A 26709-nucleotide genomic window follows, 5' to 3' on the forward strand; every position below is an offset into this window, starting at 1 on the left:
CAACAGAACTGTATTTTCATGCATTTCTCCCCCGTGGAGAGGCCGCGCAAACAAGCCACCCAGGACAGGTGGTCCTCTGTCCCTGAAGCTGCTCAGCTGCAATGGTGGGGACAGGAGGGTGGGAACCGACCAGTCAGAATATGGACAGCTGAGCCACAGGGTGGTAGAGCACTGGGATCTAAAGCCCAGCTTTGATTTCTAAGCAAGCTCTGACTTCTTTGCCAGGGTACAGACCTCAACTTTTGCCACATGAACTTGCAAACTTTGCTTAGATGTTAAAAAGGAGGAAAAAGAGATCTGGTGACTATGACAAACATGTTCTACGTTCTCACTTAATGAAGAAATTCAGACTTGCAGTTGTCATATGCTCAGATTCTGCGCCTTTCTGACAGCTGAATTATGATTTTAATAATTTAAATGTGCTACTGTGAGCCTGGTCATGTATAATAGGCACAGAGAAGTGTTTAAAATCAAAAGCAGTTTAGAGAAAAAGTGCTCACTGTATTACAAGAACGAGAATTGTCTACATCTGAATATTACCCTGTGTGAACTCTCTGGGGGAAAACTCTTTGCAAAGTAACTATAAACTCGGTATATTGTTCCGATGTGTGGAAGTAAGAGACTGCCTTCGATCATAACTTGGTGACTGCCCGAGGCAGCAGCAGCCTGTGATTCCTCCCTCCTTTTACATAACCCCGCCAGGGTGAGGGTTTGGTCACTCTGCTACAAAGGTTTTAGTTCAGAGCAACAGAAGCTCAAATCTATAATCTCAGTAGAAACAGCTGTAAGACAGAAATGAAGTATAAGGGGGAAAAGTGCCCTCCAGGCTACATTCCCCTTGCTTTGATATTATTATCTTTGTACCTGTCTGTGGGAATGTTTGAAATTCTACTGCAACTGCTACAGCATACTCATATTATTTTTTAAACTCACAACTAAACACAGACAAGAAGCCCGTATCCTGCTCAATTAAGTAAAAAACGCATCACGTCCGGGAGATCACCGAGTATTTTCAACATAGTGTTCCACAATACCATTGGAATTCAGCAAATCTATAGTTCCTGGCACGTCAAGTGAAGAAACAATGACCGACATCGCGAAAAGAGACAACATACACATCAGCAACTTTGTGTAAAATCTGTGGCTCGAATGAAGGTCTGAAAAAAACATCAGCTCTTGTTGCCAGCTCCCTTGCACGCATGTTAACTTTTGTCTCCTGCAGAAGGAGTGCGAAACAGGACCTGCTGCTCCACAGCCTTGCGCCTCCTGCACTCATTTACCATTGTGCCAACCATTTGTCAAGTGGGTGTAAGTGCTTTTTCTGTTTTATACAAATTCTTATAAGCATAAATTGCAGAAGTTGTAAGGCAAAGAACAATCAAGCCCTTAACAGTTCCAGCCCCTTTTTGAACATGCACCCAGGAAAATGCTTAGGAGTAACTGAAGTCAAGCTCCCAGTACATGCTTGCCTGCTGCTCAGTAAAAGAAAAAGTAATACTCACCCCAGCGTTGTCATGGTTACAATAGTGTACCAAAAGGAAGCAGGAATACTGGTGAATTTGCTTGCCGAGGACCCTTTCTCTGCATAAAACATCACAGTTGCAAAGATGATGATTGCCATAGTGAGGGAAAAGAGGAGAAAGCCAAGCTCGGAGGCACAGCTCTTCAAAGTGTAGCCCAAGATTCTTAAGCCTTGGGAATGGCGAGAGAACTTGAAAATCCTGAAAACCCTAAAAACCCTTAGTGTCACAAAGGCTCCGCTGACATCCTCATTGTTGGTCATCACCAAGCCAATGTAGTACGGCATGATGGCCACCACGTCAATGATGCTCATCACACTTCTAATGAATCTGTAGCGACTTGGGGCCGCAAAGAGTCTCAACAGATACTCAACCGTGAAAATCATCACGCAAGCCGTGTCCAAGCAAAAGAAAGCCACAGCATATCTTTCCCCACATGGAAGCTCCTTGTTTCCAGGCACCGTGCCACAAGGGACAGTTTCCACCACGTTAGTGATCACAGAGACAGCAATGAAGAAACCAGTGACATAGTAAAAGACTAAGGCTAAGGTGCTGGTGTGGGGGTTCTCGAAGGCTCGCCACATGGTCTGCCGGAAGCTCAGGGATGGCATGGACCCTTCTTGGTTGTTTTCTGAGTCATTGTCATCCATCAGCCGCTCCGCGTTTTCCCTCTTTCTGTCTTTGTACTCTTCGTAGCAGCAGTCCCCAATGATTTCAGGGAGGATGCCATAGAAGGCAAGCTCTTCGTCGTAAGCAGAGATGCACTCGTACCTGGGGTAGTGCAGCTTGCCAGTTCTATAAAAATTTAAGATGCATCTAAAGACCTCAGGGTCCCGGTCAAAGAAGTACTCCTTAGTGTCTTCGTTGAAGAAGAACTCCTTCTCGGTGCTGCCCAGGAGAGTGTCCGGGTATCTCTCCAGTGTAGTCCTCCAGGTCTGGAAACGCCTGCCACTCACGTTGAGAATGATCAGCTCATCCTGCCTCTTGTTTTTCTCCGTTGGAGCCAGTGGCATGGGACAGTTGGCCACTGGCATCCATCCTATGGCAGCTGCCCTGGCAAAGGGCAACCATGCTGCTACTCCTGCTGCCATGATGACCCCAGGCCTTGTTACTGGAGAAGACGGTTAGGCTGCTCCTGAGACCTGCTGCAAGTCAGATCAGTTCCATCTAAAATACAGAACAAAAAAAACCACAACACACAGTCAAGCGGGGTGTTTTGCCCCATTGTGGTAAAGGCTCAGGTGGCAGTACGTACGCAAGAATTTAAAACAACTGGCTTGCCCTCTTCTCCCATTTGAAGAATGATGTTAAACAAGGCACATGATAATCAGCTCAGCGGGGTTATGGCATTATTATAGATTGAAATTTTGAATAGCAAATGATTCCTCATTAAAAGCATTTTAAAAGTAGCATAAACACACTAATTTATATTTGCTTCCTTACAAACAAGACTAATCCATAATTCCCCAGGTGTAAGCCTCATGCTCATCAGTTTAACTACAGCTGTCAAGAAAGAGCTGGGAACTCCAGTACATCAGCTTGCTGTTCACCCAGTGAAATTGCATGCCATGAAAAACATGGACTGAGCTGGGTTTCCAGTCTCTAAAAAGTTCAATAAGTAATGAATCTTGCACTAAGAACATTTTCAGTTGAAAGAAACAGAAAATCTCAGCTTTTCATTAGTTTTCTTCCACCTTCAATTAAAGACCTGGCCTCAGCAGCAGTTTTTTGCTGGTCTCTTTTATTTAGAGATGGGTTTTACTCCCGTGAAATATTGCATCCTCCACCGGAGCAGAGGAAAATTTAAGGGAAACGTTGCTCAGAATACCCGAGCAACAGTAAGCTTGAATCCCAGGCGTGAAAGCTGATAGATTAAGCTACCAACGGAGTACCAAGAACATCAGAATGAGGGAAACCTCCGAAGTTGGACAACTTTATTCCAGCAGGAAGATACCTTGATTATTTCTGAGCTAACAGAGGCTGAAGTCCTTCAGCCGAAGAACTGACGGACTATTAGGTTGAAAGGAAATATGTTCGCTGCACTCTTGATTTTTAGATGAAAAACATCCAAAGTTGTCCAGATCCTCAGCCAATGTTCTCTTGAAGTTAGAGTCATTGGATCTAGCCAAGGATTTTCTTTTTCTTTTTGGTCTTTGGTCGGAGTTCTTACAATATTTAATTTTTGTTTTAATTTGTATTTACTTTCACTTCCCTGTTTTTCTAACTCTACCATAAAATTATCTGGAGAAAGGTGCCGCTATCATATAAGATGCATTAGAGGCCCTATCAAAAGTCAATTTATCAATGGAAATTCCATTGATTCTACTGACTCAGGCCCTCAAAGCTTAATTGTATCCTCTACGTGGTATCCTTCTAGGCAGTTTCACTCTGAAGTTTTATAATTATATGAAAGCTGCCATTCCAGCCAGTAAGGCTGCAGCATTATTGATTTCAACAGGCCATCAAAATACTGAATAAAAAATGATGGAATCAATCTCGGGTGAAAATGACTAAACTGCTCACAGAAATGCTCTTCCTCTTCAGGGCGCATTAACATTCATCACCTTAATGTGGAGTATCTTTCTGTGCAATTTTACTATCTAAAGCACAATTGGGATCCCTCGTGCAAGGATCTTACTGCTGCTGGAAGAGCTTTTGTAATTACGAAACATACAATAATCCATAGTGATGCTTATCCCAAGGAGACACTCTGCTTATTCGCATGGCACCGGAGCAAACATCCCACAATATTTTCCTATAAAGAACTGTTCAATATTACTATGCACTATTTTTTTCTCTCCCCCTAAAGAGGGTATTTATTGCGTGATGGTGCCAGGCTGGCAGCCGGGAGACGGGGCTCTTTGGGCTGTGCGGGAGAGGCAGAGCCCAGCACCGCGAACTTTCTCTGCCCGCTTGGAGAGCGAACCCGGTCCGCAGCCGAGCAGCGACGCCCGGGGCTCAGCCGCCCGTTTCTTACACCAGCAGTGCTGGATCTTTTAACTTCTACGAAACTCTGCGTTAGGAACAGGACTGCAAAACAGGAGGCGGCAAGATAAGAACCATTTCGTTCGTTAATCACCAAATATATACAGGCAAATAACCAAGAGAGCAGGCTAATGCATCCTGTTCCTGTTTTCCCTGCTGGTAAACTGCCTTCTCTGCTTTTTAATTTCAATTAGCGACACCACCACAGTCATTCTACCAGGACTGATTGGCGACGTTCAGTGACCTGACCAGCTACAGTACACTGGATCCTCATCTCCCCTGATTTCTCAGGGGAACCTCCTTAGAAATCTCTCCTGTACTTTTATAACTTTGGTTGTAAATTCCAGGTTACCTACATTAGCTGCTGAGGCACTATAAATACTTGACATATAATTGTTCTAATAAAACACTGGTAACTCATAAGTGACTTACACGTTTCAAAATCAATTTTTAAAGACAAAATGGGTCCTTCCATGCTGGCGGTAGATGTGGGGAAGCTATAAATATCTCAGCTATGGAATGGACAGGAGAGGGGTATTCTGTGGAAGTTTATGTTCCATTTCCCTGTGTCCAAGAGATGCAGCTGGTTAATAAAACTTAGTGCACGCAGCTTAATTTTCAAAGTTGCATTCAATCTGTCCTGTTTGATCTTCAAAATACATAAAAAGGGAGACTTTTGCAGCTCGAAATTTTCTGGAGGACTGAGAGGGAGAAGAGTCATGAAATCCCCTGTGGCAGAGGTTTTGCTTTTTCTTGTCCACGAGTCCTTGGAACTCCACCCTCCCCAAAAGAAGAGACAGAAAACTGGGAGAGAGCTAGAACTGGATTTGTAATTCAGAGCTGCACAAACTGAGCTGAGTGAAAAAAATAGGAAGTAACTAGTTCGTCTACAGAACGTGGAAAGAATCCTCCTCTTCTGTGTGCCTGGGTTTGGGTAACTGCTCACCAGTCTTTGTAGGCTGGAAAGCAATTGGCCGGGCTCAAAATATACTGTACAGTCGAGAGAGTCTCTTCAGCCCGCGTAGCAAACAGACACGCTTCAATTCTAACAAGCATATATTTAGCTATACACATATTTCTAATTTTAATTACCATAATTTCTGCATGCAATTTGAGAGGAACCAGTTAACAAGAGATCGGTACCCTGCTGATGACATTTAGAACCTGGTACATGAAATTAATTTGCCTCCTTCTGATTTAAAAAACTCAACATCTATAGAGAAAAGGATCTGTTTTCTTCAGCTAATTATGAGGACAGTGAAGTGGAGCACGGAAATTTGATAGAAAAGCCCATGGGTTGAGCCCCTGTCGCCCTCCCAGGACTCCCGAGCCCATCTGGGTCCCTCCCTGGCTCCCGCAGGTCGCCGGCGCTGCAGCCGCTTCCTGGCACCAGGGTCTCATCCCCGACTCAAACAAACACCCGACGGGCACAGGTGGGCCAGGAAAGCTCTGGAGGAAAACTTTAGAAAACAGTTGTTTCTAGTCACCTGAAGGGTCAAGAGATAAACGGCGGGTTCTTACCACAGTAGCTCCCACCAGCAATGCCACACTTAGTAAATGTCTCTTCGTAGTCTCATGCAAGCAGAAACAAAACAGAAATCTCCTAGTGTTTCCCTTTCTAGAAGCAGGCAGGGACGGTTTAAAATACGACTGATAAACATACTGCGAGCTCCTTGCTGAGACACTGATGATGGGAGTGAAGAGCCTTGAGATCCTTCGTTCTCTCCTTTCCTGTCCTTGTTGGGTCAGGCTCAGACAGCAAAGATGCTTTAAAGCAAAATACGTCAGCCAAAGCCTCGGTAGCCTCTCTCAGTCACACAGTCCTTTCCCTTCGCAATCGCATCAAATAATAAAACTTTCTGCAAAACCTTCACTCCCTCACTCCGTTGGAGAGATTTAGGAGCAAAAGCAACAGGCTCAGGATAAATGCGTGCAAACTTCTCCCCTCCCTCCCAGTCAGCCCAGAGAGCCCCATCTTGCCGGCTCACGGCGATGCCTTACCTGGCAAGGGAAGATGCTCTCGGCGCCCAAAAGTAGGGCTAAATGTGGAGAACTGGAAGGAGGAGGGAGCAGTCACTCCTCAGGATAAAAGGTGAACTGTGCTGCCTGCCTCTTGACTCCCTCGCTAAACGCAGTCAGAAGCAATCAGTAAATGTGATCATCATTGTGAAAGTATATATAGAGAGATGACTAAACAGCTTCTCCCTCAGTACTGCCGAGACGGAGTCTCTCTCGCCTGAGCCTGCTTCATTTTGCCCCCTCCCCTCCCAGGACCGCTCGGAGCTTTGCTCTGGCTGCCCAGCCCAGCTGGACCCGGGTCCCAGGGAGCTGCTGGGGTGGGGGCAGCAGGAGCTGGCCCCACTGGCCCCAGGGAGGCAGACTGGGCGGCGAGGCTGGGGACTGACGGTGTGAGCTAACGGAGACTCCGGCAAATGGAGTCATTAAATACACAGCAGAGCCGACCCCGCATGCTAATGTGCCAGCGGTGGCAAGGGGGGGGTTGAAGGGGGGAAAAGTATGGGATGAACTTCACTGGTCCCTCCCGGAGCTCCCTCTGTGTCCCTGGCTCTCGGGCAGGTGGGGACCGTGCAGGAGAGGTCCCTTCTCCTGCACGAGAAAATGAGCCGTTCCTCCAGCATCACAAACCTACAACCAACGCCTTAACCAGGGCAGGAGGCTACAGTAAGGAATTAAAATACATAATTCAGACTTAAACCGATCTCTTCCTCTCTCCTTTTCCCCTCTTCCTTCCCAGCACCTTTCCCCCTCGTCCTGCTGCTCTCGCTTGCCGTGCTCCTTGGCAGCTCTTACCAGTCCTGTCTCCACCTCAGCATCCCTCTTTCATCCACCGTCAGAAGTTGGACTCCGCACGCTCGGAGACCTGACATCCTTGCCCGTTTAGCTGTTTGCCGGCGAATCTCCATTAAATAACTAACTATAAGCCCACATCAGAGCAAACCGGTCTTGCCCTGCTCCGCCGGGCAGCTCCCGGCAGTGACTGATGCGCCGCAGCGATAGTTGGTGACTTCCATAAAGTACGGATACGTACGTGGAGCGGGGGAGCGCGGCTGCCTCGCCATTGCCTCGCCTCCCTCCGCGGCTCGGTATCGCACTTCGGCGCCGGGAGTTCGGGGGCTGGAAGGGGCTGCGCGGCCGCCGGGCGGGGAGGCGGCGGGAGAGGCGCGGAGCGGGGGCGAGGATGAGGAGGGCGCGGGGGTGGGAGACAGCCGGGGGCACCGCTCCTGCCCCTCGCCTCTCCCGGGGCCGCCGGCCGCCTCCTCCCCGCCCGCAGGTGAGCTCCCCCCCGGGGCCGGTGTGTTCTCCCCCGGGGCCGGTGTCCCCCCCCCCCGGCTCCAGGTGCCGGTGTCCCCCCGCCCTCCCGGCGGCCCCCCTCACCTCCGCAGAGCGCGCCGGCCCGCCGCCTCGCCCTGCCCGCCCGGCGCTCCCGGCCGCGGCCGCCCGCCCAGCGCCTTCGCTGCCATGCGGCTGCCGGGAGCGCGGAGAGGCGCGGGGGCGGGCGCGGGGCTGCGCGGGGCGGCGCGGAGTGCGCGGGCGCGGGGCGGTGGCGGCGGAGCGCGGCGATCAGCACCGCGGCGGCGGACAGCTCCGCGGCGCGGGGGGGGAGCGGGGCGGCCGCGGGGGTCAGCGGAGCCCGGGGGTGGCTTTGCATCGGCGAAGGCAGCAGAGACCCCCAGCCGTGCGTGTGTGTGTGTGTGTCTGTGTGTGTCTGTCTGTGTGTGTCCGCTGTGCTCTGCTGTTCTGAAATAGGGGAAACGGGGAAACCGCAAACCAGGGCCCGTTTTCCAGGTGATTTTGTGCGCCTACGTTACAACATGCCGTTCGTCCGAGCTCTTAAACTAAGGCGTTGTTAAAAAAATTAAAAAAAAATAGAACACCGACCCCTCAAATCCTCAAATATTTCAACCCTTAGATTTCAACCATTGGAATGATCTCCCCAGGGAAGCGGTGGGTTCCCCATCATTGGACACTGCTAGGACTCAGCTGGACGGGGTGCTGGGCCGTGTTGTCTAGCCCAGGCTTTTCCCAAGAGAGGTTGGACCAGGTGATCCTTGAGGTCCCTTCCAATCTGGAATTTGATGATTCTATGATTCTATCACTCTTTATCAGGGAGCGGAGCGATAGGATGAGGGAGAATGGTTTTAAACTGGAAGAGGGGAGATTGAGATGAGATCTGAGGAAGAAATTCTTGGCTGTGAGGGCGGCGAGCCCCTGGCCCAGGTTGCCCAGAGAAGCTGTGGCTGCCCCATCCCTGGAGGGGTTCAAGGCCAGGTTGGACGGGGCTTGGAGCAACCTGGGCTGGTGGGAGGTGTCCCTGCCCAGGGCAGGGGGTGGCACTGGGTGGCCTTTAAGGTCCCTTTCAAACCCAAAGCATGCTGTGATTCTCTGATTGTCTGATTTGGAAAATCTGACCTGGAAACTCTGATACCAGAACCCCGATCAGTTTGGTTCAGCGTCTCAACGTTGTCTAACTGCTGATAATTCAATGCAATTATTAAAAAATAATACTAATTTCTGAATGTCAGGTTCTGGGTAATCCTCCCGCACAACAATTTCCCCCGGTAATATTTGTAAGCTGCATTACAATGACTGCAGACTAGTTAATGAGGATATGCAAATACAACATGTTATAATCTTTAGAATATGGGGACTAATAGTTGTGTGCTGGCCACTTGGCGTGCAAAGTGAATCCTAAAACTTCTACGAGAAACTTTCAGTGGCTGTAGGAATTTAAGCAAATCATAGCATCCAGAACCCATCTTTATTAGATGTCTTCAGAACTGCTTTTCTCTTTAAAGTACTTTGTATATCTCCACTTGCTCTTTTCCTCTTGCAGATGCTCAGAAGAAAGCAAAACCAGAAATGTCATTTGGCTTTTACTGGTATACGAGATTTTTCTGTGATTTACAATGTCATCACTTCATAAAACTCCCTGACTCTCCTCTCATCAGGCGTGCTCTGCCCTCACTCTGTTGCCTCTGCCCTGGCTGTGATTCGGAATAGCTTTTCCCCCATGACTCGGCCCCCTTTTAACTTCCGATCTCTATTAAAAAGCTAATTTGGGAACTCTTTTTCAATGCTCCCAATTTTGTAATTTTAAATAGAGTATGAAAGTCAAAAGCAAGCTGGCTGCAGATAGTCTGACATGAAAATATTCCTTCTTCTCTCTCTTTCTTTTTCTTTTTAGTTCTCTTTTTCTTTATTTGTTTCTTTGTTTCTTTCTCTCTTCTCTCTTTAACTCTCTCTGTCTTTCCCTCTTTCTCCTTTGCTCTTTCCTTTTGCCTTTCCCTTTCTCTCTCCCTTTCTAGGAATATCTCCTTAGGTTCTACTGCACCAATTATAGGTTTTATTAAAACTTTTTGAACAACTTTTTCTCATTCTATTACTGAAAAGTAGAACCTGCCAGCATTGAAACAAGCCACGTATGCAGAGAAACAATTGGAATAAATTATGCAAGGTTAAATATCAATATTAAATAGAGTTCACTTGATTTTTTTTCCCGCTATTTTCTTCTGTATTGATAACCTATGCCTCTATAGTGTACTTTATTTATTGTGTTTGTTCTTTACACTGGGTGCTGTCCTGCATTAATTCTGTATCTAAATATCCCGTTGACTTCGTGGCCGTGCTGCATAAGCATTCTGTAATGACAGTGGCAGTAACGACGCCAGCTTCCCAGCTCGAAATTACAGCTTGCCATAACATTCTAGCTTTGTAGTCTGATTATGTCCTATAGATTGTGCCAACACTTTCCTTGCTTTGGATCCAAGCTTGTGAAAATGCCTGCGCAGATTAAAGACAGATCGTTAATATGATTATATAAAAGAGTCAGTCTTTGTAACCTTAAAATTATCTATGTGGCCTAGGGATTGAAACAGCCTGGAAAACACAGCTGCTTGAGGGTATCTCCGCGTCTCTCGAAAACTCTGCCAGACCTTGGCTAAGTCTCTTGAGCTCTGTGTTCCCAGTTTCCATCTAAAGAAATGTAATAATATTTACTGACAAAAAGTAATTTATCAGAATGTATAAATGTTATAAATGGCTATATGATTCCTGAAGGATGCGAGTTGTACCGAAGTTTAAAGAGTGAGCGGGTTACCTGCTTGTTGCTCCGTTTGCCCATCGCTCTGGCAAACATTTCTCCAAAACCTCACCCATCCATCTCGTGGGCTTCTCACCACAGCACACACGTGCACAGAACGGGTCGTCTAAAAGCGAATGCGTGAAGGAAGGCACAAGGCACTTTCTATCTCGTCCTATAAATCCAGTAACAAATATCTACCACTTGCTCGCAGTAAGATGCCTCCATGCCCCAGGCACGGCAAAACGAGGAGTTCACGTGTCTCACTGCTCTCTGTCTCATGTACGTATTTTATCACTGGAACCTGCAGTGTCTACTGCAGCGGCAGAAATGGTCTTCACTAGGACCAATCTAAGTTTTGTTTTATCAGCACACTTCTGGTGAAAAATTTATTTTGACACAGAAAAAAACTGCCAAAAATTGGATCTGGATCAAAATTTTGCAGTCTTTCTTGTAAGGAACACTAGACTATTAAATCAGGGAAGTGTCTATAATAAATGGTCTTTTATAACACAGTTCTGCTTTAGTTTGTTTGTTTTTTTTTTAAACCAGTATCTGAAACATTTTATAGAGATTTGTAAAAAATGAAACGCCAAATTCTCTCAGCATCCCTCGGGAATTTTTATGGGGATCTTGTTATTGGCTTAAAAAGATCTTGAAGGAAAAAGTGACTCATTTTCAAACACCTTTTGAAGAAGGTTCCATACAGGGAGACGTTAAGGGTTGGGGGATTTATTTAGGATGATTGGAGGTCGCATTAGCTCCACTTCAGGGACAACTGCAGAATTCCCAGGGTGCTGTTTGCACCCCTGTGCGGTTCTCAGACCCATCCCTCCGTTCTCAGACCCATCTCTGCGTTCTCGGACCCATCCGTCCATCCTCAGACCCGTCTGTCCGTCCGAGCCGTGGGTGTGCTGTGGACAGTCCGTGTCCCTGTCTCCCTCTGCAGCCTTTCCCTGCCATTGGCACTTGGAAACCAGGGGGTTGCTTCAAGTCCATCTCCAATTTATGGCGCGTTCAGTTTTGTCCCCCTCAATGTTTGGAGATTTTCCAACCCCAAATAAAGCCTCGCAGGCAGCTGCATTCTGCCACGTCTTTCCAAAAGGGAAGAGGAAAGAGCCGTGGATGGGGTCCAGCAGCTCCGCTCGCCAGCCAGCAGCTGCAAAATTTTCTGCTCAGCTGACCTTAATGAATGAAGAAAAGATCACACATGAGAGCAGAGGGAAGAGACCCCTGAAGGATAGCAGTGCCGCTGAATGAGCGCTTTGATTTATTGTCCACTGTCTCTCCCCGATGCAGACCACGGCTCGCTCTCCCACTCTCATTTCGCACCGTGGGTAAAATCACAGCACTGGTTTGCAACGCTACTCCCTGCAACAGCTCATCAGGGATCGTGCTTAATTGGCCACATTCCACGTTATCAACATCCAAACGCTGAAGTAACAAGAGTCTCGTGCTACCATTCCCGAGGACGGAGGAGAGCAGGCGTGCTGCAGGAGGCGGGCAGGGAGGGAGGGAGCGGAGGACGCGGGGCTGTGGAGGAGCAGGTAGAGCTGCGTCAGCTCAAGCAGGCGATGCTGCTGCATCAATTAGCAGAGAAGTGAATTAGCGCGCCTGGGTATTCCGCGTCTGCTTGTGAGGCAGTACTGCCTGGGACTTGCCTTTATTTATGCCTTGAAGAGAACGGTGCCCGGGAAGGCCAGCCTCACCGTCCTGAATTTGAAGCATTTTTTGCTCTTCAGTGCCACGGGCCTGATGCGCCTCTCGCCTGCGCTGCCTGAATGGGCGGCAGCTCCACCGAAACGGGGCGGTTAGAGCAGAGAGATGCCAATGAGGGGGAAATCGGGACAATGGGCTCCAAGCTAGCAGCTCTGTAGAATAAGAATTCTTTGCTGCTTTGCTGTACTCTGTGTCACTAATGCTTTAGTGCCTCGCAGTCCAGGCAGGACTTCACACATCGTTCTTTATCCCACCGCTCTGCCGCGAGTTTCTTTGCAACGATCTGTCTCCTGCCAGTTGGGAATTCTCGCAATTATGAGTCAACCAAGGCTAAAAAGCTCTGAACTGAGCAAAGCACAAGTCAACTGCACTCCTTTGATCTCCCACACGTTGGGGTAACCAGTCACCATCAAAGCAATCATCATTATCTCCTGGAAGTTGAGAGACCAATTAAAGAAAAGCAAAAAAACCCCCCGCAAACACAAACAAACCTGAAATCAATTATTAATGTTAAATTATCAGGTTTAGAATGGTTACCAGAGCTAAAGTGTTGCTGAAGGTTTTGCTGCTAGAGTCAACAATACAATAAATCGCAATTGCAGTTTTTCGGTGGCTCATAACCAGTAAATCAGATCTGTGGAACTATACGGTTACTGCAAATTTAAGGAGTTGTTCTTTCATTTTTAAGAGTGCATTTTAAATCAAGTCAACAGCCATAACGCAATATACAGCCTGCCAAGCTATTGTCTGGGGAATGAACCCTGGACCATTGTGATTTCTTTTTTTTATTATTATTATTATTAGATATGGGGGCAGGGAGGAGAAATCTGGGGGGGAGACTGTCCTCCTCCAGCTGGCCGGAGCATAGGGTGTACAGTGTCATCAAAAGCGATGGGGACTTCTCCACACAAGGCCTGCACTTTGCTTACTTGGTTTTGGGCAAACCGGAGTAAGAACCGGCTGCTCCCACGTTAGTGCTTTACACAGGCAAACACGGAGCCTGGCAGGGGTGGCCAGGGAGAGCCAGGAGCCGCGCTTTTTGCTTTTTCTTTTTTTTTTCAAGCTCACCTGCCTGCTATCAACTCTTCACCATGTGAGATCCTTATGTTAATGAATCAATCAATGTGGCCTGGGCTGGGAGGGGAGATGATAAAAGGCCGAGGCTGCCAGCCCCTCCTGGTGAGCTCCGAGGCTGCTTCTCCAGGTGTCCTTGTGTCCAGGGAGGAGCTTCCCACCCTGGTGGAGCCCCCTCTGGATCCTGGGGCTGGGCAGCCGTGGCCTGGCCTGGCTGGATGAAGAGCTAACGGGATGATGGTGCTCAATGTTAGATTGAGCGGAACTGTTGCTTCTGCCTCGTGCTGTAAGGACCCACCGTTTGTCGCCACCCCATGCACGGCACCGTGCTCACCCAGCACGCCGGTGGCTGGGGGCCGTGGCCCTCTGTCTGCAAGGTTAGTCCCGAATTTCAAATCTATGCAAAGATTTGCGTGCTTCTGCTGGGATGCTTGGAGAACTTTGGCTGTCTTTTGAATGAGGGACAGTAAATGTTAAAATATTTGGGGGTAAAAGGAAGTGTAGAAGCTGCTGGGTGGAAGGGACCTTGGGCACCCCATGGTCTGCCCCCAGCTTCTCCCCACAGGCTGTGCTGGGGCAGCTCCCAAGGCGCGGGTACGGCCAAGGGGAATCCTTTCGGATTCCGGAGGGATTCCAAATCCCCACGGCCGGAGGTGGCACAGGGCTGGTGATGGAGAAGGGCTGCTGGTGTGTCCTGGAGGGCAGGGCTGAGCCTGCCGTTTCCCATCCTCCCTAAATGTAGCTCAAGACCTCTCGCCCTGTGATGAGAATTTGATTTTTATTCTTTTTGGTTGCCTTTCCTTCCAGAGCGTGGTAGCTTCCTGCAGCGCTTCTGGCTGTGATTTGTCCAGGGGTGAATTTCCGTTTCTATGACAATGGTATTGCTGGGGAGGTGGCTCTCCTCCCTGATGGAACTTTTAACGAGACGGACAAAATGTTGAAAATGAAAATGAAAGGCCCTACTTCTTGTAAGCCCCTCTTTTTCCTGCTGCTTAATTATCACATTGAAGATAAAAATAGCTAAAAAAGTCACTGAAGAGGCAATGAAGGATTTCTGCAGCTAGCCGCGTCCCCTTCGCGACTGGCCCCGCTCTGCCTCCGTACGCTCCTGCTCTGGAGCCAGGGCACGGCCCCAGGACAGAGCCGGGCTGAGCTGCTGGTAGGGAGGCAGCGTTAGGGGCCCTCACTGGAAATAACGGCGCTGCGGTACGGCTTGTCCCGGTGAGCGCTGGGTAGGAGACGCGGTTGCAGCAGACGATGCTGGAGCTGCAGCAGGGTTTGCGCCACCTCGGTCTCCGTGTGCCTGGAGCGGAGAAGGGCTGAGCCCCGAGGAAATGCTGGAGGCTTTAACGCGTGTGCGCAGGGTGAGCGATGGCGTTTCTCCATCACTTGTTGGATCGTGGCTCTGGTCTGCGCTGGAAGGATATGGAGGGGCTGGAGGAGGAGCCCCCCGAGAGGAGGTGGGGGGCTGGCTCCTGCAGGCAGCTCGTCCCCAGAGCGTGGTGACCAGACACGGACAGTTTCCTCACGCTGTTTCCGAAGGGTCAGGAGCGGACGGTTCCCAGCTCATTGCTGAGGGGGGAAAAAAGCAGAGCTGGATTCCAGCCCTAAACCAATTTATCATTCCCCCTCTACATAGATGAGAATGCTAATAGGCTGAAATAGATTTACTCTTTTATCTTGGAACGGATTAAAAATAATTTTTACCTGCAGACAAAGTCTATAACTAGAATTCAAGCTTAATCTGATTTTTTTTTTTTAATTATTGAATCCAGTAAGATTATTTCTGTCTTGCTATAGCAGGATATAGCCTGCTAGCCAAAGGGAAGGTTTTCTGTGTGTGTGTGTGTGTGTGTGTCATTAAGGGCTAACTTGGAATTCAGATCTTAATCCTCAGTACAGACCTTTGGTATAGAAAGAGGGCTTTTGTTAATGCATTAACTTAAACTCGCTCGCAGCAGAAGCAGGAGCTGATAGCTTGACAGTGAATTCAGTTAGTATTTTTGGGTAGTCCAGTGTTAAATGACATTCTTCACGAGCGGAAAATCTCTCATCTAAGCTTCTCAAGAAGCTCAAAAGGGATATTTATGCAAACATCTCCCTGAGCAGGAGGTTCTCTTGCTGTTAGATCCTGCACGCACGAGGGAGATGTTGTTTCTTAACAGGCTGAAAGATCAGCTCATTAACGGGGATTTTGGAATATTCAGGCCCTTTGCCAGGACACTGCTGACGTTTGCTGGTTTGCAAGACCCTCAGTTTCTGAAAGAAAGCAGACCTCGACTTTATTTTGGTTTTCTGGGTTGTTACCAAGGTCCCATCTGGCAATAGACTTGGTAGCCTACAGAGCGGCCCCGCGTTGGGGGTCACGGTTGTCCCAGCTGGACACCCCCCCCAGCGGAGCAGTGCTTCCCCGGCACACACTGTGGAGCCCGACTCACTCACTGTGCCTGGCCAAGGGATAAACCCTCCGAAGGTGGTGCAGACGTTCCCAACGCATCATCCCCCTGGCTTTCCAGTGTAAAAAGAGACCAACTGTTGGGCTTTCTATGTCTGCTAGGACAATGGGTAGCATCGCCAATACATGAGCTTCGTTGGTGTTGAGCACAGTTTTACTGCTATTACAGGCAGGAGGGAGGTTAATCAAGACACATGGACACATGTTTTTAGATGTGACTGGTTTTGCTCATAGCAACGTTCAGGGGCAAACCAATTAGTAATTCTGATTTTGCATTAGGTGACAAGCTGGCAAATAACAAAAGAATTTGATTTTTCAAATTCACTGCGCACATGTTTCTGACCAGGAAGCCTTCTAGAGTGAAAATTCACATTGTTCACCCAGGAATGAGTTACACTAACTCCTTTTTTAAATTAGATAAAATAACATTCATCGTTATAGCTGGATGCTTAGATAATGCATTTCCTAACACTGTGTGTAGTATTTCTCTGCAAGGAGTAATGTGCAAAAAGTAGCACAATCTGGAATGATGTAGCAGGACATAATACAAGCCAGCTTAAATAGGAACATAGGAAATGTTTAAATGGCAAGCAATAAATCCATGTAATAGCATTTAAATAGAGTTCAATCCAAATGATGGCTTTGGTATTGATGAAACCTCACCATTTTATGCCACCTCTTATTTGGATAACTCTGAGTTTGCAGACATTGCCCAGTTTCTCAGAACAGCCAGTGCAGAGAGAAGCAGCTCCTTTTCTGCTGATGGTAGAAAGGGAGGCGTGTAAAATTCCTCTTTTTCTCAGTATTGAAAATGTTGAAGAACCTTTTCCACATTTTATTTAATTGTTAAAATGATCTGTGGCCTGAGATACTACCTTCATCTGCATGAAGTTAGCTGAGGAACTGGGGTAAACTCTTCTGTGTTAGAAGTGACGCAGATAACCAGGAATTTGGATCTGACGATCCCTTTATTGCTATTATAAGTGCCAGCAGAAATAAAGGAAACCGAATTTTTCAGTATTTTGCAATCTAATATACTATGGAAGCCAATCCGCTGCACCGCGTTCCCCCGGCCCTGTTACTGCGTTAGGAGCTGGGAGCACGCGGCGCTGTGTGCGCTCGTGTTCCAGATCAGACCTTCAGATGTGAAGCTTAAGGAAAAGCAAGGCAAATATTCATGAAAGTGTCTGCGTTTTGTGTGACCTCCTTTCCACCTCAGCTTTGATCCAGGCTGCTGATCCGAAGAATAGATTCTGATTTCCATTTGATAACGCTTACATTTTTTTGGCAAAGGAAGGCTCAAAAATAATCCTTTTCTGAGCAGATAAATCATCTAAAGCGCTCAAACATGCAGGCAAAGGAACTGGTAAATCTGCTAGCTGAGCTCCCATGATTGCTTATTTTCAGGAGTCCGTAGTGGGGAGCTGGTCTGGTGGGACGTGCTGGGTGAGCGGGGCCATGGCCACGGGCTGAGCCCGGCTCTGCGGCGCCGTGAGCTGCCCTGGGCTGAGGGTGAATCTGCAGCTGGCCCTCGGCGCTCAGCCCCGCCAGGCGCTGCTCTTCGCGGCCTCCTGGCGCCCGCTCGGAAATATTTGGGCACACGTTTAAAATGAAGGTCCTAAAGGCCCAGCAAGTCAAGGGTCTGCTAACGTGCAGGAAGGCAGACGCCCGCTAAGTGCTTCGCTGGACTGTGGCCAGGGGCTGGCCCTGGGGATCCAGCCCCTGGTGAAATGGGGATTTCAGACCCGGCTGATGACAGAAATTGTCCCGTGGAGTTCGGAGCCGCTGCTGGGCGTAGGCTCTTGTGCTCTAGGGCTCTTCAGGCAACCGGTTGGAAACAGCTACAGCCCTTCCTTCACATAAGGACAGCAGTGAAGAGAAGGGTTATGATTATTTACTAATTAATCCAGTACAAATAGACATATGAATAAATACTCATTTAAAATTCCTGCTGGTTCCCAGGGCCGGTGAGTCCAGTGCCTTGCACGCCATTGGGGTGCTGGTCTTGGCTCCAGCCCTGACCCTGCAGGAGAACCAGCTCGGAAAAACAAGCTCTGCTGTTAGGGAAAACAAACTTTTACAATCCCGAACACCAAAATGAAATAATAAAAGAAACAGTACTTCAGGTTTTAATTAAAGAAACAGTGCTTCAGGTTTTAATGAGCGCTGGGAAGATGTCAAAGCAATGTGAAACCAATGTATATATCACTTATCTGAGCCCTGATAAAGACTGCTGAAGGGACTGGGCCGGGTCTGGGGTCATACTCTTGTGACGTATCTCTTTGCAAATATACACATGTATAAAGTCACAATAAATCTGGGAAGCCACTTGTGTGCAACTTGGAGAGCAGATGAGTGATATAAACCAAGAAAGAGCATTGCTGCTGATAATCGCTTGTGTTGTTATTGTCAACCAAAGCAGCAGCAAAATCCAAAATACGCTGCCTTTCACCCGCCACGGCTCAGCACGGTGCCAGGAGGCTCCGCGCCCCCGGTGAGGTGCCCATGGCAGAGCTGTGTAGAGGCACCAAGCACTGCGTTCCCCCAGGATTTTGAAAATCAGAAACTGCGTAACTGAGAGCGCAGAGGGAGATTAGGTTCCCAGCTTTCCTTTAAACCTTGTTTCTTGCCCTCAGCTTGAAAATGTGAACTGAATTCTGTTTTCTCTGCACTGAGTTAAATACCAGGAGTCTTTAAAAGTGCTATAATAACAGCGAGTGTCATTAATAATAAATAATTATAGTTGGCACTTCTTGACTTTTAGTCATAGCCTCTATTCCTGAACAAAAGTAGGGATGGGTCATTCTCAGCTGACCTTCAGACAGAAAGAGAAGATGCACAGCTAAAAAACCATTGCAAACAGGACTCGGGATAATGTCACATAATCCTGACGATGCCGCGCCAGCCTTCCGAGGCAGATGACATTCAGTGCATCAGCTGTTGCTAAGCTTTCAAAAAAACATTTATTCTTTGGCCACAAGCTACTTCTGGTCTTTGTTATTAGCAGAGACATTTATGTCAGAAAACGTTCCTTTTAAAATTTTCTGTGATAAAAGGCACTTGTTAGATGTCCGGTGTGAGTTTTAAATTAACAGTAAGCTGGGTCTGTGCTGGAGGAGCCGCTGACGACTCCATGTTACCGATGGCAGTTTCAGCAGTGCCGGTGCTCCCGTGAGGGATTATCGAGCAGTTTGGGGCACAAAGACAGGAGTCAAATTAATTCCCTGACAAGACACTATCGGCTCAAACCCTTTCCCTCCCGCTTCCTTAGCATCCGTGTCTGGTTTACTGAAATGGCAGTAAACAAGTGTAAACTCTAACAAGCCACAAGTGAGCTGTTGGCATCGCTGCTGGCCGCCGCCTCCTCGCAGCGCCGCGTCCTGGAGGTGTGGGCGAAACGCTGGGGCTCTGCGGCGGAGCCGGCTCCCAACCCATTTCTCACGGAGGCGATTCTTTACCTGCCCCTTCCCGTTCAGGAACGCTTTTCTTTAGCAGCACGCTGGACAGACAGACCTGTATGCATCATTTAACGGCCCTGAGTGCCATTTAGAAAAAGGAGCTTTACTTCCCTAGGTCTTGCAGAATTAAAGCATGCTTGTATTATTTTACTCTACCTTGCAATTATTTTTCTCAATTTCTTTTGAGGACAGGCTAACAACAGTCACTCTACTGAGTTCAAAAATTGCACAAATTATTCCTAAACCTGAAACGCAAGTGGTTGTCTGGATGCCATTTGCCCTGGAGGATTAAACCTTAGACTAAAATAAATAATTAAATAAATAAATAAATATGGGGGTAGTTCAGAAAAGCACTGAGAGATGAGATTAGCCCGGGCTGTGACACTGATATGGTCGCGTGAGAGCAGGGTATCTTCCCAGAAGCTCAGCCCTTCCCTTCCTGATCGGGGCTGGAATCTCCTGGGAACAACTTTTGCTTTTCGTCTCCCAGCTCTTCCCTTTCTCTGCCCCTTCGCTGGCGGGAACCGAGATGTCCGAGATCCCGACTGACCCCGGGGCTTGCGTGATGGTTCATGGTCTGGGTCTTGAAAGAGGTTTAGGATGTGCTCACGCTGTAGATGTTGGCTCAGATTTATCCTGCCGGCTTTAGCATCCGACTCGGTGTCTCCGTCAGATCCCATTTGCTCTTGGCGCTCAGGCTCGCCGGTGGCGAGAGGCTCTTTGTGATGGTGACTCACAGCAGGAGCCCGAGTCCTCGGTTGTATTCTTTGAGTTATACCCTGGAGGTGCCTGTCTGTCCCCGCGGACTGCAGAGAAGGCTTGCAGAAATTGTGACTGCAATAAGGATGAATTTTTGGAAGCTTAGTGGTGGCCACTGGGGAGTGAAGTCCAGACACGGCTCTGAAGGAGCCGTCTCCCCCCTCAGCCAGCGGCTGGGTGCGAGGGTTGGCGTGGGGAAAGGATGGAGAGGGAGAGAGATCTCACTTTTCGTTTATTTGCTCACCCTTATGAGAGGTTAAAGTTTCTCATTCATGCAGAAAGGTCCCACAGCTCACCCAAAATTCACCAATTTGTGAAATCCCTTTGTAGCTCATATAAAAAAAATAAAAAATGCCTGTAACTGTTTTGGGTGGGACAGCAGGGAGCAGCAAAGGCGGGATGAGGTGGAAGGCTGGGAAGGGCCGTGGTACGGAGCTGGGCACGGGCTGCGGATCCCCAGCTCTGGCCCAGCCGGGGGCTGTGTCCCCGCAGGAACTACAGCCACATCCCACAGACGTGGCGCGGAGCAGAGTCCTGCCCTGCACAGGCATGTGCAAACCGGCATCTCGAGGATCCTTCTCCGTTATTAGCTTTTGTGGTTTGACTGAGATTCATTTCCGTTTGATACAACGCTGCTCTTCCACGGAGTCCTGAAAAAGCAGAAAGTCTGATAGATCAGCTCACTACAACATGTTCTAACGTAAGAATAATGGTGTGCGACAGCTGCCGAGCAGCGCGGTATTGATCCGTGCAGCCTCGGAGAGGATGCTGAGCAGAGGTGTGTTCCTGGAACCGGCCTTTTTTAGAGCAAAACCAATTTAAATACAAAATCCTCCCCCGGAGGAGGAAGGCGAGTCCCAGGGCCTGGCAGCCAGGACCTCGCTGGTGGTGGGGTGTCTCTTTGGGGAACTCTCCCTGGCTGTCCTGCTCGTCACCCTGTGTCCCACAGCGTGTAGAGATGAGAGGGACTGAAAACACCCGTGGCTTGATAAGAATAAGTAACAGAGCTCTCAAATTGTCACGCAGGAGAAAGAAACCACAGCGCTGAAGCGCAAAGCTTGGCTTTGCAGGCAGATGGTCACGGGCCACTGTTTGCGCTGGTCTTTAACTGGTGTAATTTAGGATTAAACCGCTCCTGAGAAGGCGGCAGGTCACGTCCCCATCGCAGTCGTGGGGCAGGTCTCAGCTGCTGAGGACGGGGCTCTGCGCTGGTGGGAGCGGGCTGTCCCCTGCAGGTGTCCCATCCCTGCGGGCTGTCCCTGCAGGTTGTCCCCTCAGGCCGTCCCCGTCAGGTGTCCCATCCCCAGGAGATGCTTGTGCTCCCTGCAGACGGACACCCAGCAGAACACAGCTCCGTTATTCCAGACGTGGCTCTGTTTGTCGGGGACGGGAGCCGATGCCGAGCGGGCGCGAGGAGCTGTGCTGAGCCGAGGGGTGACGCAGCTCCCCGTGTCCCAACCTGTCCCCCGCAGGGACCCTGCCCGCCTTCACGCAGCCCCTCGCGCTCCAACCGATCTCCGGGCTCACCACCAAATCTGGGGTATAACCAGGATTTAAAAGGCAATTTGCTCCTCGTTCCAGTGGAATTAAAGCTGCGTTGTGAGCACTGGGCAGTAATGCCACAGCTGTGCGCCAGGTTCGCTTGGAACATGGCAGTGAATAAAATGAAATATGAGTTTTATTGATCTTGTCTGCACTGCATTGTTATTCACACAGAGTGAAATTCACCCTGAGGCACAGGACAAACGTTAGAGTTGGGCAAAACATTTCAGCCGAATGTTTCATTTGTTGGAAAAAATGTGGGTTTGAATCAGCTGCAAGTACTTGTGAATTCACGTTGCGTTTGTCAAAGTGTTTCAGCATGTAAAAAAACCCAAAAATTTTTTTCACAAAGTCAAAAAATTTACTATTGATGTTTATTAAATGCAACATCTATATTTTTAAGGTCTAAGAGAACACTTTTTAAAAAAAAATATTAGTAAGATTTACTTTAAAAATAATACTAACCCCTGCAAAATGAACCAGTATTTTGCTTAGCTTGAAAATCAACAAAATACAAAATTAAGAAACAAATTTTGGAGTACGTTTGGTTTTGAAAGAAAGCATAATATTTTTCAGGTTGATCCGGAATATTTTCCCTGCTGTTCTGGTTTAGCCCTTGAAAATATCAATTGCCCCCCGTCTGCGGAGCTGGAACACAGCGTTTGTACCCGGCGTCCAGGCACGAGCCTGGCTGATGCTCCGGCCCCGTCCCGGTGAGTGCCGACCTCGCCGTAACCTCTGTCTCTGGGCTGGCTTTCACTTGGGTTGCTGAGGTTTTCCTCAGTGTTAGGAAACCAGAAGTGAATCTCAGGGTGCTTTGCACAAACTGGTACTTTGCTGAGTCCATTGAGACTACGCGGAAATGTGCGAACAGAACAAAAGAACCGGGGGCTGGAGGATTATCGTGAATTGGCAACGGCCTTACAGCAGCGTATGTGAGAGCAGAGTCAGGTTTAACAAAGTTTCTGTCATAATTTAATGTACGTTATTAAATAATCTAGATCTCGATGCAGCTGGTGGTACTCCTGCCTGCAACAGTATCGTCTCGTACCTTTTATTTTTAATAGCTGACCGTGTTCCCCGCTGTTCTTGAATCTTGCATTGAGGCGTCCTTTGGCAGCGGGCGGCCTCGGATGGCCGCGCCGCCATCTCGGCAGACCATGGCGAAGAGCCGAGGGGAAGGGAAAGGTGTTTGGGCAGCGGTCCCTGGCACCAGCCTGGGGGATGTCCGCAGGGCCACAGGCGTGGGCACCACGGGGGCTGAGGCTGCCGGGGGTGTGGGTGCTGCAGCTGTGATGGGGAGAAGGCAAACGCGGGAGCCCTGTGGAGCAGAGGCGCTTGGGAGAGGCAAGGAGGGTGCCGGGGCACCCCGCTGCCCCGGGCACACAACGCTTTGTCACGCAGACCCCACGGGGTGACCCTGTGCTGGCTGCAATGGGAGTTCCCGCTGTCACCACCATCATCCTCCAAGAGGACCAACAACGTGAGCATCCCCGCGGTGCGGCCGCCCAGGGACCGTCCGGCTGCCACCCAAACTTCATCGCTTCATCTGCCGCTTTGTGTGCCACGGAGCGAGGTGTTTGTGGTTTGCACTGGCAGCGTACAGTGGAAACACAGCCCTCAAAAAGGGGGGGGGGGGGAAAAAAAGAGATGATGTGATCCTGAAGGAAAGAAAGCGGAGAAGTGTAGAGATAAACCAAGACAGCTAGGGATTTATTCTGTGAAATCTACCACGTTTGTCTGGGATCTGCTGAATCGGAGTCTAATCAGCTGTTAGAGACTATTTTTCCAGCACCTCCTCAATCATTGACTTCGTTCATTTTTCCCCATCAACCATATAGGGCCTCCACGTCAAAACATCATTTTACTGTTATTGTCTATTATTAGGGATGTCTCTTACTATCCTGATCTCATTTTGCAGCCCAGAACCTGGCGCGGAGCTGGCTGTGTTCCCTCAGATTTAGGAAAGATTGCGGTAAGAGGGAAGAGCCCTTCTCCCGCTCAGCCCGTCCCACTCGTGAAACCATGAAACCAAGGCACCGAATGGAGTGGGGAAATCCATACGGGCCCAGCGCCCCTGTGCACACAGCTCTGGGAGGTGCTTTAAAAGAAACAATAATTGGGAAGAAACCCTGAATAGCACATAAAGAAGATACGATGAGATGAAATTTACTTGTGGAAGTAGTCACAGCAAAAGAAGATTTTTTTCGTCGAAAGAAGATGTAATTTCTGGATGGAGCGCGCTGCCCAACTTCAAGACGTGTCTCTCCCCACCCCAAACCCCCGTTTCTTGCTCCCCGGGTGGGAGCCGGGGCTGTTATCGCAGATGGAACGCGGCGGCTCTGCCTGGCCGTGCTCTCCCCTGCAGAGCCTGGCAGATGCGCTCACCCGGCCTTCCGCAGATTTAATAAATCTTTTGTAGTTTAGGCCATTAAAATTTTAATAACAGCTAGAGCCAAACAGAAAAGGAGGGGAATGTTTGAAGGGTATCCTGACTTAGAAATCTTTTCAAAATGTTAGCGAAAAGCCTGGTTAATGTGCCTCTGCTTTGCTATACATATGATTATTTAGGTTTTAATCTATCAAAGAGATGCAATTCTTAGGTTCTGGCCAGCTAATTCTCTGCCCTGGAATTTACACATCATAATAAAAAACATTTAAGCCTTTGGGGAAATGAGTTTAGCTCCTTCAATTGCTGAATAATTAAGGGTGACCCTTGTCAAAGACATGGTGTGTGCTATATATCACTGGATTACCTGTCTGGTTGGCAGCATTTTGCAGGCATTTAGAGCTCTTATTATATGTTGGTTTTCATTTAGATGCAATTTCTTTTGTAATGAGGCAGAACTTATTTTCCAGCCCCTACAGGTGGCTTTGTCAGCTCTCCAAATTGCGCGTGAAGAGGCAGGTTCCCAATTGATCTCTCAATTAGGGCTTTGTTGATATTGGATAAATGAGGGTTCACCTGGTTTGGACACAGCCTTGTCTGGTCGTGGGCCAAGGCTTTCCTGTGAAAGGCCACGCATTTGGAGGTGGGGGGGGGAAGTCTGTCTCTTTGGTGTTGCTTTTTCCCCTTGACTGCCCAGGCCAGGCACATGGGTTTGTGGCTGAAGCCGTGAATGCATGAACACAAAAGCAGAGATTCGGGTGTAAATCTAGAGTGAATTACGTCAGGAGGTTAGCACGCCGGGGAGCAGATCTTCTGATGCAGCTTGGCAGAGGGCTGAGATTGCGGGTTGCGGATCGAGGGCTCCCAAACAAGCACGTGGGGTTGTTCAACCTGCAGGTCGCGTCCTTTGCCCCGTGGCGATGACGATGTGCCCGAGCTGCCCAGCGGTCGCGGCCATGGGAAGCGACGTGTCCCCGTGTTCGGGAGCTCACGCACGGCCCCATCCATCGCCGGCCGCTTGCAGCTCTGTGGGTCGGCTTTGTGAGGCAAGGCCTGGAGATTGCAGTGCCCCGGGTCCTAATATCTGCAGCTGTACTTTCGGTTACAGCCTACATCGTGTGGAAAGAGCCTCCTCGGGGAGGGCAGAAGGAATCCATCTTCCAAGGGGTGACTTGGAGACCGTGTGCCTGCTGGTGGCCAGAGGAGCATCCCACCAAAGCTGTATGTGACAGCCGCCTCTTCGGCATCGTGTGGAGGGTCGAGCAGAGCACCAGGAAAGGTAGGGGCAGGACCTGCTGCCTTGGTTTCCACAAGAAATGCTCTATTTCTTTGCGGGAAGAAACACTGGCCGAAGCTGTGCGGTGGTTCGGTGTGCTGGCCGCAGGCTGCGGCACGGCTCCGCTCGCCCTCCCAGCCCCACGATGGGAATGAGCTCCGGGTTGTGACAAATCTGGCTGCTGGGATGTGCTCAGCTGCTCTCCTGAGACCCGAGGGCTGCGGTCCCCAGCCCTGCCCTGGGAAAATGGAGTGCCGGTTGTGGGTAGAGCGTCCATGGGGACCGTCCCGGGGGGCTGCTTCACCTCCAAATAGGAGAGAGAACCAGTATTTGCAGTACAGATGGATGAGCCACCAGTTCACACAGAAGCATGATCTGGTTTAAGCAGGTAATTAACTCAGGCTTATTGACCATGGCCCAAACGCCTAATGGAAGAAGTCTGGAAACTGCTCAAAAAATTATTTCCTGCTAAATCAAAAGCCAGCTCTTGCCGAGATGAAAGAGAGGTTAATTTACAAAGATGGTCAGAAAGTTTAATAGCAATTTAATTTTTTTGAAATATGTATGTGTTACTATAGCCTGACATTATGGAGGAAATTGCAACAGTCCTGGAATAGACCTGCTGTCTAATTTTACTCCTATCATGTGTACGGTTGGGTTTTATGTGCAACAATTCATTTGATGGCAGGCTCCAAGTATTAGATTTACAGTAAAAATCAATGTGAGGTTACGGGCCCGGTCTGGATTTATGTCCCTTTGACACCGCACACGTGAGACAGTCGCTGCTCCCACAGCCTGCCGTCACCCGGGCAGGGACCCGGCTGGGGGACGGGGGGTTTCCTCGGCCGTGCCGAGGTGGAGCTGCCCCCATCCTGCCCCTTCTCATGGGGAACAGTTTTTCCCTTGTATCAGAATTTCCCTGAGAAATTCCAGAGGCTGCTTTGCTCCCCCAGCCCTCTGGCGCGAAGGTGACCTTTCCCGACTTCTTCAGCTGCTCGCCAGATCTTTAAGCGCCCATAAGCGCTGCCCTGTGGATGGGTCACCTCTTCCAATCTGATGGAGAAGTTTGTCTGCCGCTGCAAACACGTGCCCACAGACATTAAATCTCTGCAATTAATCATGGGGACAGTGTGGGAACAGGCTGGTGAGGTCCTTGCTGTCTCTTAAAGGCGAGATCTTCCTTTCCATCAGTTCTCCACCGCTAGCAACAGTTCCTTAATTCCTCACACCGTTCCTCTGTATTAAAAATGTTTAGTTTTGATTTCACTGCTTTAAATAAAGGCAGCGCTTCGTGCTGTTCTTGGGCTGTGCTTTGTAAAGCAGTCGTTTCAGAGGACAATTCCTGTGCGCCAGACACCTGTTACCAGCACCGTTCCCAGCGACCGCGCACGCATCCCTGAGTTTTCAAGGTACGCTGTTTAATATCAAAATG

The 26709-nt window shown here is 49.0% G+C and overlaps 1 protein-coding gene and 1 long non-coding RNA gene across 3 annotated transcripts in view; one reads left to right on the forward strand and one right to left on the reverse strand.

Annotated features, from left to right (window-relative positions):
- The window catches only part of KCND3 (potassium voltage-gated channel subfamily D member 3), a 115178-nt gene extending 112567 nt beyond the window's left edge, over positions 1–2611 (reverse strand). For both annotated transcript variants that reach the window (XM_054181291.1, XM_054181290.1), the window contains exon 1: positions 1503–2611. In XM_054181291.1, coding sequence (XP_054037266.1) covers positions 1503–2611 — 1109 coding nt within the window. The remainder of the gene's footprint in view (positions 1–1502) is intronic.
- The window catches only part of LOC128900303 (uncharacterized), a 65333-nt gene extending 40203 nt beyond the window's left edge, over positions 1–25130 (forward strand). Inside the window, exons 2-3 of the long non-coding RNA XR_008463273.1 lie at positions 22189–22325; positions 25110–25130. This is a non-coding gene — a long non-coding RNA (uncharacterized LOC128900303). The remainder of the gene's footprint in view (positions 1–22188; positions 22326–25109) is intronic.
- Positions 25131–26709: the final 1579 nt, after the last annotated feature.

Source organism: Rissa tridactyla, chromosome 21, assembly GCF_028500815.1.
Source record: "Rissa tridactyla isolate bRisTri1 chromosome 21, bRisTri1.patW.cur.20221130, whole genome shotgun sequence".
In the NCBI taxonomy this organism is placed as follows: domain Eukaryota; kingdom Metazoa; phylum Chordata; class Aves; order Charadriiformes; family Laridae; genus Rissa; species Rissa tridactyla.